Source organism: Strix uralensis, chromosome 4, assembly GCF_047716275.1.
Source record: "Strix uralensis isolate ZFMK-TIS-50842 chromosome 4, bStrUra1, whole genome shotgun sequence".
In the NCBI taxonomy this organism is placed as follows: Eukaryota; Metazoa; Chordata; class Aves; order Strigiformes; family Strigidae; genus Strix; species Strix uralensis.
In genome coordinates, this window is record NC_133975.1 from 10,902,633 (window position 1) to 10,921,578 (window position 18,946).

General features: G+C 36.2%; 1 protein-coding gene across 2 annotated transcripts in view; it reads left to right on the forward strand.

Moving 5' to 3' along the window:
- Positions 1 to 18,946, forward strand: part of HTT (huntingtin) — an 88,313-nt gene that overhangs the window by 55,921 nt on the left and 13,446 nt on the right. For both annotated transcript variants that reach the window (XM_074865653.1, XM_074865654.1), the window contains 18 exons: positions 368 to 509; positions 1,736 to 1,915; positions 3,380 to 3,556; positions 3,807 to 3,883; positions 5,118 to 5,256; positions 6,898 to 7,020; positions 7,858 to 8,071; positions 8,264 to 8,409; positions 8,855 to 9,032; positions 9,319 to 9,414; positions 10,905 to 11,092; positions 12,366 to 12,492; positions 13,680 to 13,780; positions 16,028 to 16,182; positions 16,557 to 16,696; positions 16,861 to 16,943; positions 18,472 to 18,602; positions 18,782 to 18,911. In XM_074865653.1, the coding sequence (XP_074721754.1) occupies positions 368 to 509; positions 1,736 to 1,915; positions 3,380 to 3,556; positions 3,807 to 3,883; positions 5,118 to 5,256; positions 6,898 to 7,020; positions 7,858 to 8,071; positions 8,264 to 8,409; positions 8,855 to 9,032; positions 9,319 to 9,414; positions 10,905 to 11,092; positions 12,366 to 12,492; positions 13,680 to 13,780; positions 16,028 to 16,182; positions 16,557 to 16,696; positions 16,861 to 16,943; positions 18,472 to 18,602; positions 18,782 to 18,911 (2,527 nt within the window). The remainder of the gene's footprint in view (positions 1 to 367; positions 510 to 1,735; positions 1,916 to 3,379; positions 3,557 to 3,806; positions 3,884 to 5,117; positions 5,257 to 6,897; positions 7,021 to 7,857; positions 8,072 to 8,263; positions 8,410 to 8,854; positions 9,033 to 9,318; positions 9,415 to 10,904; positions 11,093 to 12,365; positions 12,493 to 13,679; positions 13,781 to 16,027; positions 16,183 to 16,556; positions 16,697 to 16,860; positions 16,944 to 18,471; positions 18,603 to 18,781; positions 18,912 to 18,946) is intronic.

The window sequence follows — 18,946 nt, forward strand, 5'->3', positions numbered from 1 at the left end:
TGATGCTAGATTAAGTGCTCAAGAACACTGGTTTGCCTCGAGAAGAAGATACAGTATTACGTTCTGTTATCCTACCAGAGATACAATAGCTCGTGTTTTTCTTTCAAATAACCTGTTTAGTTCTTCAGAAGTTCTTCAGACTGTCCAAGGCTTCCACAGAACAAAAAAGCGGTATTACAATTGTTAGAAAGTAAAGAGCTGATGGAAAGCAAAGTGTCTCCTCAAAGCAGTGTAACGTTTGAATGAAGCTTCTAGAAAAATAAATATTATGTAAGGACATTCATAGGATATTCCAAGCAATTTGATTGTTAATGTTTCAGTAGCCATAGTAATAAAATAGTAACAAAATATAATGTGGTTCTTGCAGGAGACACAGTCTTTCTACTACTAAATTGCTTAGCCCTCAGATATCTGGAGACAGTGATGAATCGGATTCAGAATCTAAACGTGGCATGTGCAATCGAGAGATAGTGAGAAGAGGAGCACTCATTCTTTTTTGTGACTATGTTGTAAGTTTTGAACTATGAATTTTGTAACTATAGTTTTAAGTTATGCTGACAGTCTCTTATTATTGATGTGCATTAACTGAATCTCTCTGGTTCACGAGTGAAAAATGAAGACTTGTGGAACTAGTTATTTTATCTTCAAGTAGTGCTTCTGTAAAGCTTAGGTATGACCTAATTTGGCATTTTTTTCTATTCTGAGAATTCTCTTGGCTTGTAAAGGATACCTGGTGGGTAATAAATTATCTGCTGGGTATCATATCTCTTACTTGTGAGGTGCTAGGAGCACAATAAGTAGTGTCAGAATTCCTAACATCAGTAGCAGTGCAGCGTGTCTAGGAGACAACAAATTTCTGTCTCTGTACCTTAAGAGGAGAGGTTTTACGCTAACATTTAACTTGCATTTTGGTTCTTGAATGAGAGCAGTTCCTGTGGCTTTGGCCTCTTGCTGCCTCAATATTAACATTTTAGTTCATTGGGAACTTTTGAAGTTAATCTTCCCGTAATATCTAGTATTGCACTTTGATTTGCATTGCAGAGCAGTTTTGGGGCAAACTGCATTCCTTTCAGATTGAACTAAACCAAAAGCTATGTTTAAGAAGCACTTCAAGTACTAATGGACGTTCAGTCACCAGAGTCAGATTTAGAGATAGTCCAAGGTAAAACCCTACAAAACCTCTTTACTGGGGAGTGTCAGCTTCCCATCATCACCTGGTTAGCTCTACAGATCTTTTCATGTTGAATTGTACTGCTTGTTGATATACACATAGCCTCCATAGGTTTAACATTAATTATTGACAGATCTCTTTGGATTTGCTTTCCAGAAATTACGCATTTTGTGTTTAAGGCCAGTAATAATAAGAAACCTTTAAAAAGAAACCTAAATGAAAGTCACATTTGACAGGAAGACTGTGTGTGTGCATGTTTATTTCAAACAGCATTTCATTAGAAGTGGTATCTTTGAATCAACTTTTGAATCTCAATTTACTTGTTTCTAACCTGGATTTTTAGTGTTTTAAAAAAAAAATTATGAATTCGTTATAAATCTCTTAACTTGCAACAAGATCAAAAGCATTTGGAAAATTTGTTGTGTAAAAATAATGCTGGTGATACTAAAATATAGACACGCCATTATTTATGAAAACCTTCATGTTGTGTCAGATAAAGTTTCTAGTAATGAAACACTTAACATGGGTATTACTGAAACCAGATTTTAATTTTTCCCCCTTTAGTGTCAAAATCTACATGATTCAGAACACTTGACCTGGCTTATTGTAAATCATGTTCAAGACTTGATTAATCTGTCCCATGAGCCTCCAGTACAAGACTTTATTAGTGCTGTTCACAGGAATTCAGCAGCCAGTGGTCTCTTCATCCAGGCCATTCAATCACGGTGTGAGAATCTTGCAGCTGTAAGTTTAACTTCTCACTTTTTTTAAAGAATAAAGTCACTTATATTTCAGCATAACTTTAACTGATAAATATGCAAATTCTGACATTTCTGGGTCATTTATCAACTTCTAATTTTATTTTTAAAGTCACTTCTTTAAAAATGCAAAGAGCGAACCTTATAATATATTAGCAACTTCAGTATCAGATGTGTTCCAATCCATCAAATCTATGAATTCAAGTAGAGTTGGTTAAGCTGCTTTTCTTCCTTCCTGGGTATTACCCCAGCATAATAAATATCTGAAGGGTAAATTAAAGCTGTAACTTTCATCTTTGATTTCAGTGCCTTTGTAGCATAAATATCAGAACTACTAACTACAGAGGCAGGAGTAGGAACCAGTCCATCTTCATAGGCCCTAACAACATGAAAATGATTTGCAAGCTCATGCCTTCCCCATTGATCTGCCCCACAAGTTGTAGCCTCTTGGTGAGGGAAACACTACTTCAGAAATTCAGTGTGTGATTTCTGTTGATTATTTTAGTTTTCAAATTAAAAGGAGTGAATGATGTTTTATAGGGATGTAAGGTTGTATGCATCCCTCTTAATCTTGGGAACCCACTAGATGGGAAACATCATCTGCTGGGTTTCCTCTAGAGCTAATGGTGGGAGATGCTGCCACACCATGAGTAGCCTGGTAACATTTCCTGCCTCTTCCCATTGTCTCTGTGCAAATCTAGTGCAACTGCATTAGGCATGTGAGTAAAACACTTTTAGGTGAGATGAATCTGGGCTTTAGTGTCTGAGAATAGGTAGAATGAACTAAACTAAACATGCTTGAATGGAAGATGCAGTCATTCTGTGAAATGTTTGCCGATTGTCAGAAACATCAGTAAAATTAGCTGTTATTTACAGTCTACTCTAACACAAGATTGGTTCCACAAGTGTGTGTTTCTCCCTTTAGATTATTGGTGCTGAATTGGTGCTCATATTTTAAAAAAAACCTAAAAATAAAAACTTCTTTGCACCCCCTTTAATCCTGAGTAGCCATCACTGTTTCTATGATTAAACATGTGCTCAAACAATCCCTAATGCTTATCTGGATTTCTATACTGTCTCTTGTCTTGACTACGCTTATGTTCCTACCTTCTTCCAGCAAGGGTTCAAGCTTCTCACTGTTTTCACAGCTTTTTACAATTCCACTTTTGTCCCTCTAGCTTTTTTCCCTAAGTTTTATTCCCTACTTTTTGTTTACTCTTTCTAAGAGTAAGCTTTTCCAGTTAAACATCAAACAACTTAGTGTTCATATGAATTAAATAACCTAGTAACTCAAACCTATTCATATATAGGTGATTATACTGATCAGGTAGTTGTCTGCTACAGTTTTTTGTAAATGCCTTTCCCTTTAGCTTTAAGGTCTTTGTATTCCAATTGATTTTTTGTGTGTGTGTGTGTCTATTTTGCTGTTTTGTTTTGTTTTAACATCTAGCCCACAACTCTGAAGAAGACTTTACAGTGCTTAGAAGGAATACATCTCAGCCAGTCTGGGGCTGTTTTAACATTGTATGTTGATAAGCTTTTGTGTACTCCATTCCGTGTGCTTGCTCGCATGGTTGACACACTGGCTTGTCGTCGGGTAGAAATGCTTTTGGCTGCAACTTTACAGGTAAAGATAAATATATTCCTTTGTAAATAAGATTGGGTAGTGCTAGCAATATTAACAAGTGTAATGATTTAAAATACATTAAAATATGATGATGTTTAAGTGACTTAATTGGAAGGGAACTTTAATATATAGATAACATGAATGTTTGCATTTTACTTTACATGCCTATAATTTTCCTAATCTGTTCAAAGTACCTATGGGTATTTTACTTATTTCTGTCCTATCAAATTCTTGTGACTGTTTCCTATAGAACAGCATTACTCAGTTACCAGTTGAAGAACTGGATAGAATTCAGGAATACCTTCAAAACAGTGGATTAGCAACAAGGTAAATAATACCAGTATGTGTTAAAATGCCAGACTAAATAATGTTTTAGTACTAATTGTGCTAACTCTTTTCTTTTTTTCCTGCATTTGGGGTTTTTCTTAAAGATAAGATAGTAGGTCCTTTTTGGAGGTAAAACAGGAGTAACACCTCTTATGAGATGCAGGCATATTCTGGCACAAGGGCAGTCGTGTTGGCCAGGTTGAATTTGCAGTATACTTAAGAATTAAAGCAAGCTAAAGGCTTGAAGGCATCAAATTCTCTCTCCCACATCCCACTCAGTATTTAACGTCTGAAAGACAGCAACCGCAAATTAATTCCTTGACAAAAACTACATTACTGAAAACAACTTTATTTTACTCAAACTTCTGCAGAATTTTGAGTCCAGGCTGGGTGGGCTTGGTTTTTGGGGTGTGGTTTTTTTCCAGACAACTGTGTTCAAAGTTTTAACTGTTTAGTCTCCCAGCTGTTTTAAAGTAAACTGCTGTTATAAAAAGGAGCAAATTACTCGGTTTTAGAAAAAGCTTTATTTAATGTTGAAAAGAACCTAATTTACTCCTCTTGATGTCATTGCTATTTGAGGTTAATATCTGTTGACTGAAATAAGAAAGAAGTAGGGGGAATGAATCTAAATCCCAAGACTGCAGTAGACTGATAGTAATGTGCCTTCAGAGGTAATGTTACATTTGATATTTTTCTTTTTAAAAAACAGTTCTTGATAGCAGTAATAGAATCAAAAAAGCTCAACCAAACAAAAAAAGCTTGCTCCAAACAAACAAAAAAAACTAAACCCCTGGCACTGACATAAATCAACAGACTGGAATATATGTTTTTTAAAAAAAAAAAAGTTCTGTTTTAGTGGATTATTGTTTGGTATCTGTTGAATGTATTTGTCTGCAATCAAGTAACCTGTACACTAACTTCTTCTTATTAAAACCATTTACTGCATAAAGAAAACTGAACAGCTTGCATTTTGTGCTTAAGCATATGCAAATTTTAAATCTAAATTAATTTTAAATCTTTATTGTTGGTGGTGCTGAGTTCATTTGTTTTGGCTACTGATAGCTGGTGAAATTTGTAGTTTTGCATATGACTGCATATATCCAATAAAGAACTTAAGACCCTACTGCTTTTCTCTCACAGGATTAGAACTGGCTCACTGGATGTCTTTCTATTTTTAAATTATTTACAAAACTGAGTAAGTTAGCTCTCTGCTGATGTGTTCTTCTATTTTCAGACACCAAAGACTTTACTCACTCTTGGATAGGTTTCGTCTTATGGTAGCACCAGACACAACTAGTCCTTCACCTCTGGTTACCTCACATCCACTAGATGGAGAAGACCAACCAGCTTTAGAGAATGTAATTCTAGACAAAGTAAGATTATGTTTAGAAAGAGTCACTAAAAGTGCCTTGACTGTAAACAAGCTTTTGCTCATTACAAAATATTTAGATACGGCTTATTTTTACTATGCAGTTAATGTTTTCAGAATTGTCGATGAATCTCAAATATAGATCAATGAATGATTTCATATGTGCTGGCTGACAGTTGAACTTAGGATGAATAATTAGCACATGCATAGATGTTTGTTATGTTGACAGCACCATGAAAAACTATCAGGTTTTGTTTCTTTGCATAACTTTAGTGGAAAGATTTATATAAAGTTCAGTAGAGACAGATGTATACTCTTGTTTTCTTGATGTGTTTACTGCAGTGATCAGTTTTATTTGTTTGTGGAAATCTGTTGGTTGTCTCTTGGAAATTTAAGCATTACTTCTTGGTTTTCACTTCTCAGCTTTACTTTCAGAGAGCAATCTGACTATTTAACTTTTTCTGTCTTTCATGTACTTAGATGTGTTTATTTCAAAGTGGAGTGGGAGGCTAAGAGCAAGCCTTTGGGGGCATGTGTCTTCCTTTCTAGTTTGTCCCATGTGGCACAGATAATTTCTGCTTTTCATTCCTTCGTGTTCTACAGTGATACACAGTAATAGGAAACCTCTGTACCAGAGATGGCAAAAATTATTTGATTAGCTGACAGTTTGGAGGAGACTGATAAGTATTCAAGGAATCCATTGATTTAGGAGAGAGATTGAGAGCTGCTTAGACAGCAGGAGGAAACACTATTTGTATCCAGAAACCATTTACCCATAGCTTTCTGCCTCCAAATTAATCGAATCTACATTCTCTGTAACTGTAAGTCTTGCACAAAGGAAATAGGTTTTGTATGCTTCTTCCACAACCCCTGCATAGTTCCTAGAATATCTCAAGTTGGAAGGGACCCGTAAGGATCAATCCAACTCCCTGCTCCTCACAGGGCTACCTAAAACTAAACCATATGACTAAGAGCATTATCCAGATGCTCCTTGAACTCTGACAGGCTTAGCTGCATTCTAATTAATATCAGCATACTCAGGATGTCCAGTTATGAGAGAGAAAACACAGAGACTCTTTATATTCCTCAGTTAAATTAGTTATATTAACTAATTCCTGTAGGCTCATCGCTGATAACTGAAGGAGTAAGTTTGCAGTGATGTGTGGTGGCCTTCGTTTATTTCAGTGAATGTTAGAAGATAGATGTTATCTTCATCTGCTTGTTTATTTGAATCTAAAGACTTTTTCCTCCTTTGTTATAGTATTGGGTTTTTTGCTGTTACTGTTATGTTTGTGTGACTACTGAGTATTCCATGTTTTTTTCCTAGATTTCCTCAGCTTTAGGATCCTAATACATGCATCTGTGCTATATGTTAAGCTTCTTTCTTCCTTGTTTCCTGTCCAGACTCTATGGAAATAGACAACTTGCCAGTGAACATCCATTGGTCTAGTTTAAGATGGTCCATTCACCAGTTGTCTGTTTTGCCTTACTTTTTTCTTTGACTTTTTTGACATTAATGTGGCCTAGTGATCTCTTAAATGGACCACAATTCAATGCTAATGAACAATTCTCCCCCTGCCCCCATGAACGGTATTATTTTCTGAAAACTAATATGTAATAAATTTCTTTTTTTAAATTATTAAAGGACTGGTATGTGTCACTAGTGAGGTCACAGTGTTGCATGAAGTCTGACTCAGCACTGCTAGAAGGTGCAGAGCTGGTAAATAGGATTCCTCAGCCTGACCTGAACTCCTTCATGACCAGCAAGGTAACTGTCAGATGAAACAGTCAGCTGAAGAGGATGTAGTTATTTCTAATGTTGTTATTGGTAGTATTAATAGATTAGATTCTTAAATATAAACACTTCAGATTTATATAATACTCTTCTTGAATTTCATTACTTGAATTTCACTTCATTTTGGAAACTGAAATAGTAGATATGTTTCATTTCTGTGTCTAGCAATGCTGCTAATAGTAGTAGTACAGGTTGGGTGTATAGAGTGAAAATGAAGGTTACTTTATGTATTGCAATCGCAAAAATCCAGTTTTACCGTTTTACATAATCCTGTCATTTTGCTGTACAGTCTCTTACAAGGCCAGATATTTTTGTAATCTTTTAAGTATTTGTGCTAGATGACTTGCACTATGCCACTAACAGGCCACAGATAGTAAATCTGGCATAAAGGACAACTTGTATGTATTACTTTGTTTTCTAACCAAATTCTCTACATTACATTTGCTGCTGGTATGCAGAAATAATAGTGGGAAACTTTTAAAAAATATTTTTGTTTGACTGACTTGTTTGAAAGCTTATTACTTGAAGATTCCTTGTACATAGGTCATCCTTAAGCTTTATTCACATATTATTCTGAAAATTTGAAATAAGCATTTTTTTTTTTTCTAGTACAGTAGTGTTTGCAATTTAAATGTGGAACAAATATGGGCTTAATTATGGTATTGTTACAGCACGGTAGAGTAGAGGTCATAATAACTAGTTAATTAATAAACTGTTAGTTTACCACCATATTAGTATGCCAGAATAGTACTGTCAGATGCTTAGCTTCTCTTTAAAAGTAATTTCTTTTTATGTACTGTTTGATTTCAGGAATTCAACCTGAGCTTGTTAGCACCTTGTTTAAGCCTTGGCATGAATGAAATCTCGAGAGACCAGAAGAGTAGCTTCTTCGAAACAGCTCGTAGGGTAACTCTGGATCATGTGTCTGCCACTGTACAAAACCTTCCTGCCAACCACCAGGTTTTTCAACCACTATTGCCAACTGAACCATCAACCTACTGGAAAAAACTAAGCGATATCTTTGGTAATAGAAATAATGGTCTTTTTAAGTTTATTCTCTCCTCTGCAAAGGTACTTTACAGATGTCTTGTGAATACATGAACGTAGTATTTAAAAAATCAAGATACCTGGCATAAAAGTGCTTATGAAATCTGAAAAACATTTATTTAGGGGGAAGAAGTCGAACTGCTATATTTCATCCAGTCTTATTTTCTAGGAGACGAGGTGATGTATCAGTCTACGATGACACTTTGTCGTGCACTGGCTCAGTATTTGTTGTTACTCTCAAAACTACCAGCTGGTCTCCGTGTTCCTCCTGACAAAGAGGATGATATCCTGAAATTTGTAGTTACGTCAGTAGAGGTAAGAAACTACAGCATAATTAAAGATGTCATGAAATGTTGGGAGACAGAACAGCTTTGGCTTACACTGATCACCATTTTGATCTGTGCAGTTTTTTTGTCTTAACTGTAGAAATTTCTTCAGTGGTTATTTTATGTGGTCTGTGCCCATAAATCAGATGGGCTTATGGGAGAAGGGCAGCTTTTTACAAGAAGAGGTGGATTCACTGATGGAATGCATTTGGGAGAATGGCCCTGCACTGATTTTTGGGACACTGAATAAACAGTATATAATGCTTACAATTTTCATGTACTTAAAATAAATCCTGTTCTCTCAGGAAAAAAATCAATAAAATTTGATAATAAAACTTTACATATTGTTGAGTAAAAAAACCTCACCACTTTTGGTTAGAAGTTCTTCTGTGGTGAAAATTTGCTATTAATGAGAATTTTTTATTTTTGCACAGGCACTATCATGGCATTTAATGCATGACCAGATTCCATTAAGTGTAGATCTTCAAGCTGCTCTGGATTGTTGCTGTCTGACATTACAGCAGCCTAGTCTCTGGAATTTGCTGGCTTCTGCAGCTAATGTGACATATGCTTGCTCCTTAATTAATTGCATTAGATTTATCATAGAAGCAGGTGAGTCCAATTTGAGCAGCTATGAGAAAATTTTCTTAATAAATTGTCAGTCACCACTGATCAAATCCTAGGTGTCTGGAACATTTCCTCTGAGTCCTTTTTAATTATTTCTTTGACAAATTTATTTTTGCTACTTTAATTTCTCATTTAAAATTTTGTGTTTATTTTTGAACTTGGCAGATGCCTTGGAGATGTTAAATATTTGACTATTATGTGGGTTTGAGGCGAAAAATGGAATATGAGATATATAATGGCTGCATCTTTTAAATATTTTTGTCTAATTCAGTTGCTGTTGAACCTGGTAATCAACTCCTTAGCCCTGAAAGAAAGAAGAATACTTCAAAAGGCTTAAGTGAGGGTGAAGTTGATTCAAACACACAGAGTAAGTAAATGGTGAATTCCATTTTTTCTGGAAACTTTCACTGAAGAAATATTTATAGGTACCATTTCCATTACTGGTTTTTTTTAACAGTGAGAGTTCATCTAAGACCTTATTTGTATTTGATAAATGTTTATTAAATATAGGTTGACATGTTTTTAACAGGTATAGTTTTTTCTTGGAAGTTAAACATTAATGCAGATTTTTCTTTTGGGGGATTCTGTTCACTGTGCAGCACGCTGGAGACTGAACTTTTTGAAGAGTTGTGGGATTTTTAAGTTTCATGTGGGAGAGGCAGAATTTTTAGTATTCCTTCCAAAGAATGGCAGATTCAATATCTGCCCTTCTGCAGTATGGGAGCACTGCGTTGAGGTGATGGTCAAGTGTAGTCCATGAACAGCATGTCTTCCATATCCAACTGTGCTGGTACACACAGATACCACTTCGATCTATAGAAATTACCTGCTTGTCAGACTTAGCATAGAGCCAGCTGTGAGACTGTTTTCTTATAAAACAGATGAGTTTGGTCACTTTAAATTCTCACAGGTGCTCTGTTCAGTGTGGCCTGTTCTGGCTGGGGCTAGCATGTGAGCTGCTCTCCTGACAGATCTCAGGTACTGGTAATCTCCAGCACTGAGACTGACAAACAATGAAAGCCATTGCAGGGAGAGAGGTAGTAGTACTCTTCAACTAGCTGAAATATTGTAGAATATTTATTTGTATACGTCCTTATTGTGGTTTTGTCCTTTTTAATAAACAAATTGTTTCATTAAACAGCAGTGTGCCCAGGTGGCCAAGAAGGCCAATGGTATCCTGGCTTGTATCAGAAATAGTGGTGGCCAGCAGGGACAGGGAAGGGATCTCACCCCTGTACTCGGCACTGGTGAGGCCGCACCTCGATTACTGTGTTCAGTTTTGGGCCCCTCACTACAAAAAGGACATTGAATGACTCGAGCGTGTCCAGAGAAGGGCAACGAAGCTGGTGCAGGGTCTGGAGCACATGTCGTAGGAGGAGCGGCTGAGGGAACTGGGGGTGTTTAGTCTGGAGAAGAGGAGGCTGAGGGGAGACCTCATCACCCTCTACAACTACCTAAAAGGAGGTTGCAGAGAGCTGGGGATGAGTCTCTTTAACCAAGTAATAAGTGATAGGACAAGAGGGAATGGCCTCAAGTTGCACCAGGGAAGGTTTAGACTGGATATTAGGAAGCATTTCTTTACAGAACGGGTTGTTGGGCGTTGGAATGGGCTGCCCAGGGAGGTGGTGGAGTCCCCATCCCTGGAGGTGTTTAAGAGTTGTGTTGACATAGCACTGAGGGATATGGTGTAGTTGGGAACTGTCAGTGCTAGGTTAACGGTTGGACTAGATGATCTTCAAGGTCCGTTCCAACCTTGATGATTCTGTGATTAAGCATTTTTTGGTTTTCTATATCTTTTTAAATTATGTGTCTTTTGAATAGATCCATAAAACTGAATTTCTTTTTCTCCCAACAAAGAAACTAAACACATTACTGCAGCTTGTGAAATGGTAGCTGAGATGGTGGAATGCTTACAGACTGTCTTGGCACTGGGGCACAAAAGAAACAGCAGTATCCCAGCATTTCTTACTCCTGTCCTCAAGAACATCATCATCAGTTTAGCAAGGCTGCCTCTAGTGAACAGTTACACAAGAGTACCTCCTTTGGTATGTTTGTTATGCTTTTTTTTTCAGGTTTTCAAAAGCTATTGAACAACTTTTTGAAAACCAAACATGGTGTTGCATCTTATGTTTTACATCAGTAGAACTTCAACCTTTAGCTAGTTTGATTGGCCAGTTTGTCTTTTTAAGCACTGAGTAGGAAAACATTGTAAAGATGCCAAATAAGAGTTCACTTTGGAATCAGAGCTTTGATTAGAAAGGAGTGTAGTCATTCCTTACATTCTTAAGTGAAAGAATTTCCAGGTGGTAGTTTAAGAAAAGAAAAGCAAGCAGTGGCTTGGGTACTTTGTTAGGGCTAATAGTTTCTCCTGGTCAGTGGGATTGCTTTCCCTGGAAAGAATGCAAAATCTACACTACTACTTTCTTTATAACACTTGAACTGACAAATGCATTTTTTTATTATGCTAAGCACCACAGTGATGCAGTGGTGCTGAGGTGTCTGGAGTAGTGTCTGAACTAACTCAGGTATTTGTGTGAGGTACCATACCATGGTATGCCATGCAGGTACTTTTGAATTGTATATTACTGTGCTTTCCTAAATCATCTTGGATCTTTTGGACAAGGTATTTTAACCTTTTCTTTTTGGCTGATGTAACATGGATTTAATAATACCTTGTGATTATCTCCATGTGTTTTTAGTACTGTGAAATGGCTTTGTTTTGATAAACTTCAAAACTACTGTCGGAAACATTTCTAGATTCTTACTAGGTAGAGCAAAAGGAAGTTTCCTGATATGTGCAAGGCCATTTCTCTGGCCTTTCTGTTTCTTAGCACTCTGTTTTTGAGGGGATGTCAGAAGGTACTTATTTTTTTTTTTTATTGAGACTTTTTTGCCCACTTTTGGATGTATGTTCATGCTTTTTCAGGTATCAATAGTATGTGAACTGTGTTCACTGAGTTTCAGCATTGTTGCTATGCAATCTAGGAGTCACCTGGCACTTAAATTCTAAACTGAAATATATGACAGGAATGTAGTTGCTTTCAGATCCAGACTTGGACAGTAGGACTGAATAATTAATTCATAGTGAGAAATATGCAAAAAAAAAAAAAAAACCCAAACAAACTAAAATTAGAAATACCGTGTAAAAAGCATATTAGCTGTGTTAGATACTTGATCTTTCTTTAAGCTTTTTTGTATTTGGAGAACTACTTTATTTACTGATGTCCCATTCCGTTTGATTGGTGCATATATATTTAGAGCTGTCATGTTAGTACTATTTCTGTTTTGGATAAGTAGACTTTCTTCGTATTTCTTCAGGTCTGGAAATTAGGCTGGTCACCAAAACCTGCAGGTGATTTCGGCACAGTTTTTCCTGAAATCCCAGTAGAATTTCTTCAAGAAAAAGAAATCTTTAAGGAGTTCATCTATCGCATTAATACACTTGGTATGTACAAAATGAAAAATTAATGCAGTTGTCTCTTCTTGGGCATTTACCGGTGTTGTGAAGTTACTGAATAACTGAATCATTGTTTACTTCTATGGGTTATGTAAAAGACAAATAATATTTCAGAGCAGGTTAGTAATTGTGCTGCAGTAATTCTTACATGTCATTCAATGCAGAGAAAAAAATCATAGAAATAAAGCCAAAAACTATTCTAACTGAGGGAGATGATTTCAGTGTGCTTTTATAGAATGGCCACTTGTTTTTTTGAGCATACACTTGACAGTGTGTTTGAGGATATTTTGCTTCCCCCCTTTTTTTGATTCATGCATAGTATATAAATAGAATTTAGTTCCACACTCTCAGTATTTTAAATGAGATGCTGTCACTTCAAAGCTTCTGGATGTGTCAAGGTTTACTGAATGAGAGTAGTCGGGCTTAAGAGTTCAAGTCTTTGTCAACAGATGAGACTGTCAAGGGTAACGCATCAAATTTTCCGTATGCTAACGAAAGTTCTTTGGTTTGGGGGGTTTTTTGGGGTGGCTTTTTTTTTTTTCCTCTGATCTAGAGGTTAATATTTGGCTGACTTGTGGTGTAGCACTGATACCTGTTTGATCACTATAATGCCTAAGATGACATTCTCATTTTTGATTCTTTTAGATATAGTTACTATAAACTGCAAGGTATTTGTTATTTGGGAATCCTCTGCAGTTTTATAGGTGAAAATCTGTTTGGAAAAACTTTGAGAAGCGCTTGCATTTTAATGGCCTATTCCTAGGCAATTGAGTCATTTTGCTTTTAGGGCATGAAGACTTCTTGGATCATTATGGGATTCTCCACATCTTACTGTCCTGTGAGAATTGGCCCGTTTTCTGGATGATTTTCTGTGTTGCGAAAACCTGTTAGATCTCAATGCTTTGAAAGCTGGACGGTCAAAATATTTAAATGTATATAAGAAACAACCCAAACAGGACCATTTAAATAATAATGTGCAGAACCCTTCTGTAGTGTTCATCACTTCCTAAAATAGAACATTTTAAATTTAAGATGTAGTGATTACAAAAAATGCCAAATCAAATAAGAAGTGATATGGAACTAAATCTGTGGAAATGATGTACCATTTTTTTAGTGCTGTTCCATGTTTAAGCTTGTATTAAGACATCAGTGGCTATCTCTGAGTGTTTCCATAGGATGGATCAGCCGTACTCAGTTTGAAGAGACTTGGGCTACTTTGCTTGGTGTGCTAGTAACTCAGCCTATTGTAATGGACCAAGAGGAGAACCAACAAGAGGTGATGTCATTCACCAAACTTTTTTTAACTGAATTTTACTTAAAATAAGAAAAATGTTTTCATTGATAAATGTGTAAAGCAGAAAAGTAGTGACTAAAACAAAGAAATCATTTCTGGTTTATATTTCCTTGTCTTTATATCCGTATGAGTTCAGACACACCCATCTTTTGGCTTAAAGCTTCTGCAAGCATGTAAATAGTATGGAAAAATTCTAGCCAAGCTGTTTCAACTTTATTTTAGTATGTCACTCAACACACACAGTTCACAGTTTGCTTGATTAGATGTTTGGCTTTAGGCACAGTAAGAACTTTGAGAGAAACAATGTGTAAGAGAACTGTGCCTTTAGGAAATATACTAGTTAACTGTAACTAGTATGTATTACTGCAATTATCTGTGCTATCTAATAATCAAACTTCAACGGGAGTTACTTTGGTAAGTTTTTTTTGTAAGATTCCTGAGTAGAAATGAATTGACCTGGAGACACATACCCATGTTTCTCACTCCTAGTTGTAGACTGTGTATTGGATATCTGGGCTTCTAACTTGGATGCTTCAGATAAGTGTTCAGAATTCAGCGGAGGGCACTTGGGGATCAGAGCTGAAGAAATTTATCCATACCAAAACCAAAGTTGAGAGTGAACTTAGCTATCATGAAAGAGGCTTTCCCTCTTCAGATGTCTTAACCTGCTCGCGAACTGGTTTTACTAGATTCTAGCTCTTTGACCTGAAAGGTTTTTTGTCCTAGACCCATATAGTGTTCACTCCCAAATTGCGAACCATCCTGATGGTATGGGCAGAGCCTAAAGCATTTTGAAGAATTCAGAGGGTAGATGCCTACAAATAGTAGATCATGGGTAGCAGACAAAGGACTTTGCTTCCCTTGCTTCCTAGGCATCAGACTCCAAAAAGGAGTTGGGCATCGTCATCTCTCTTCGCTGGGTTAGCATTTTCTGTTAGGCTGACTTGGACATTTGTTGTGCAGCCTGCACAGTTTTTGACTTTTTTTCTACATAATGGCTGTGTTGGATCAGACTTAAGGCAACCTAGCTATTGATAGTTCCTTATTTGTCACATAGAGAATGTTTATTTGTAGAACAGGAGTAATACTGCTCCTTTACTTTCCAAGGAAGACTACTATGTTCAAAATGGCAAACATTTTAAGCGCTATTATAAATTTCAGTATGTTAATTTCTTCTGAAATAAAAACATAAGATTCTTTTTAAAAAAAAAATTGAAAATTTGTTACCATCTTATATTTTCTAAAAAGGTTCAGACTATCTTGTGGTCTGATACTTTCAAAAAGGAATCAGAATCCGTACAATGAAAGCAAAAACTGAGAAACATCCTGCCTTTTCAGAATCTGCAAGTGTTTGTGCTGCTGTTCTAATTTTAGTTTGTAAAAAACCAAACTGATTTAGTGAAAGTACTGATGATAAACAGTTCTGAGCAAAAACGTTAAATGTAGTGTGAAGATTCTTGCTACCATGAACACAGGGAGGATGAGTTACACCCACAGTGCCAGAAGTTTATTTTAAGATTTTTATTTTTTTTTAAAAAGGGAAAGAAGCAGACTATTACAGTGGTGATGATTTACAGTGGCGAAGTACTTGATGCAATGTGTATAGTTCCAAATACTCCTATTGGGGGAAAATGACAGTGCCTCAAGTATGAATAATAGATTGAATTTAACCAAATATTTTAAGAAAGTTGTGTTACAGTTTTCTCACACTTTTACAGTGGTGAGAAATACTGAATGTGTAGCATCTTGGTTTAGAGGAAACATTGGATACATTTGGATAATAATGCCCAGAAAAATGCTTCTGAAAATTCATGATGAGGTTGAGTTTTGTTCCTAAATGGGCAGTTAGTAAAAACAGTTAACATGGATCCTTCTCTGAAGAGTTTCCAACTCAGATTTGGTCTTACTTGAGGTTTTGTTTCAACAGGTAGCTACTGGGTAGGTGCAAACAAAGAAACTAAACACTTTGAAAGTTCTGAAATGGACATCTTGAGGTTTTAATGCTGTTGGGATAAGAGAGAATGCATGCAGAATGGCTGATGAGATGGGTGTGTTGCTGCTACAGTCAATGCTTTGTGCACATTGCTTATGTAATGATTTCTGGATGGGAAGAAGTCTAGATGTTAGGCTTATTAATGGTAATTTAGTGGAAGGTGACAAACTGATATTCAGGGCTTTTGGGATTTTTTTTTTTTTGACAATTCAAATTACAGTAAGTTCATTTTACAGGAAGATACAGAGAGGACCCAAATTAATGTTCTTGCGGTACAAGCCATAACTTCCTTGGTGCTGAGTGCAATGACAATACCTGTTGCAGGGAATCCAGCAGTTAGCTGTTTGGAACAGCAGCCCCGCAACAAAGCTTTAAAAGCTCTGGACACAAGGTATTTTTTCACTTGTTCTAAAATGCATAAAAATTATACTTGTGATTAATACATAATTACAGTTGGTAGCTGTAGCAAAAATATGTATAGACTATTTTCTACGCAAGAGTGTATACAGATGGATCTGTTTACACAGAAGTTACATGGACTTAGCATCGCAAACCTGCTGAGTTAAAAGACTATCTGAAAAAGATAGTGTCATATTAGAATCTAGTAAACAGTGTGCAGAATTATTTCTCACCATTTCTCAGTTTCAGCATCTCTTGATAATGAAAATAAGCATAGACCTATAACATTGTAGAGTAAGCTAATCAGACTTTCACAAAAATGTTAAAGGGAAAATCTGTTTAAATTGATTTCTGTTGGGCTTTCAGGTTTGGAAGGAAGCTAAGTGTTATCAGGGGAATTGTTGAACAGGAAATCCAAGCAATGGTATCTAAGAGAGATAATATTGCTACTCATCACTTATACCAAGCCTGGGACCCTGTTCCATCGCTTTCTCCTGCTACTACAGGTAAGTGCCTTTGTGTGGGGGGAAGGGGAGAGTGAATTTCTTTTACATTTAAAAAGTAGAAAAGATAGTCTTAAGAATTTATTTGAAATCCAGTTTGAAGGAGATGAAGCCATTTTCACATGTACTTTGTTATGCGTGTTTTAAAAACTTCTGTTTTGTTATAGGTGCTCTTATCAGCCATGAAAAACTCTTACTGCAGATCAATACTGAACGAGAAATAGGAGATATGGATTATAAACTGGGACAGGTTTGTTAAAACCTTAACTTTGAACTTGACTCTTACTACATTTCTTCCAGTTTGTGAAAATTCAGTTAAGAGGCATTGCTTAACATCAAATGTAAACTAAAAGCTCCGAGTGAAGCAGGACAGATCATAACTGGGTGCCTCCTCTCATCCAGCTGTCCCACCTCTCATGGAATTTTTGCTTGTGCGTGTGAGGTCTGCCTGTGAGCCAGCTATTGTACGTTTCAGCCTTGTGTGTTAAAGAGCCCTTGTAGTGTCAGCTTCCCCTTTAACTCTTGGATTTTAATTTGCTATTGCATTCTTGCAATTGTCCTTAGGAAATGAAAAATCACTGGACATAAAATAAGCAATGTTTGTTTAATTTTAAATGAATCCAGTGTAGGGACATAAATTTCACTGGATGATGTTAGTTAGAAAATTGGCACTACATGCAGTGAATAAAAAAATAGTCCTTATCCAGTTATTTATCTCCTTGAAAAATTAGTCTTTACATGAAGTTACATATAAGTTTTAAATGTAATATTTGCTTCACTATTTGAATAGTATGTATTAGTGAAAAAAACTTAAATACTAAACTCAGATTACATTCTTTTTCTTGAGGAATCTTTTCCATAGGGAAGACTAAATGATCACTTGTCTGTCTCTAGGCATCTGCCTGTTCTCTTGAGATTCTGAATGGCTTGAACGTTCCATATTTGCAGGTTTACAGACCCTGTGTGTTATTTACAGAAACTGTTAACTCTGTATCAATACTAGTCATTAGACATACTACTTGAAAAGTAAATAAATGTGCATATATTTTTACTTAACATGAAAAAGAATTCTATGTAAGGGTGAATTTTTGTCTAAGAAAGAAGTCTTGAGCTATGTAAGATAAGTAACTTTTAAAAGTAATACCTGTATTAAAACACAGGAAGTGAAACTTTTATTTATAGAACTTAACTTTTATTTATGGAACTTAAGTTCATCTTTTTTCTTTGTAGATAATAGTTTATCTAGTCTGAGTCAAAGGACTTTAGTCTTGCCTGGTTTCAGGAGAAAGGTTATATTGCAATCAGATATGCTGAGTTATGGTTTGAGAAGAGTTAGGAATGTGTTTTGTATCGAACTGCAGTCATTACAGTTCCTCTGAATTATTTTCTTGCTTGATACGAATTGTAAATATTTAGACTTTGCTTTAGATTTTAGATCCGGCATGTTGACTTTGGGATGATGCATGCACATTGTTAGTGTGTGCTTACAGATTAGCCAGATGCTGCTTTCAGCATCATCTGTATTGCTGTGTAGCACATGATGCTACTGTTCTTGTTGTGCCACACAGTTTAAAGTGAGTTAAACTAAAATGTTGAAAAATGTTTAAAAAAAGAATAGTGACGTGCAGTTCATGTAAACGTTATTTGAGGCTGTGTGTTGCCTGTCATTTAAATGGCAGGCGTTTTGTTTCTAAGATTTTTCTAATCTGACTTTGAGGGTGTTAAATGTTGGCTTATTTTCTATTTGTTTTTCTTTTTTTTTGTGCATGCGTTACAAGGTCTCAATACACTCCATATGGTTAGGAAATAATATCACTCCATTGAGAGAAGAAGAGTGGGGTGAGGATGAAGAAGATGAGAATGACATACCTGCTCCTTCCTCACCACCAACCTCTCCTATTAACACCAGGTGACTGACTTTTCCTCATCTCTCCTTGGACTTACCAATAACCTCTTATCTCTTCATGTTGAGTTCAATAAGCTGGGTTTATAAATTGGATGCTGGTAAATAACTGTGTTATTTCAAATCAAGTATTTTAGCAGGGCTTAAGAATAGCCATTTTAACACTTGCTTATTGTGCCTTGCAGGAAACACCGGGCTGGTGTGGATATACATTCTTGTTCTCAGTTCTTGCTTGAACTGTATAGTCAGTGGATATTGCCATCAAACCCTAGCAAGAGAACGCCAGTCATTTTGATTAGCGAAGTGGTGCGATCAGTAAGTCTGAACTATTATTCAGGGTCATAATTGAG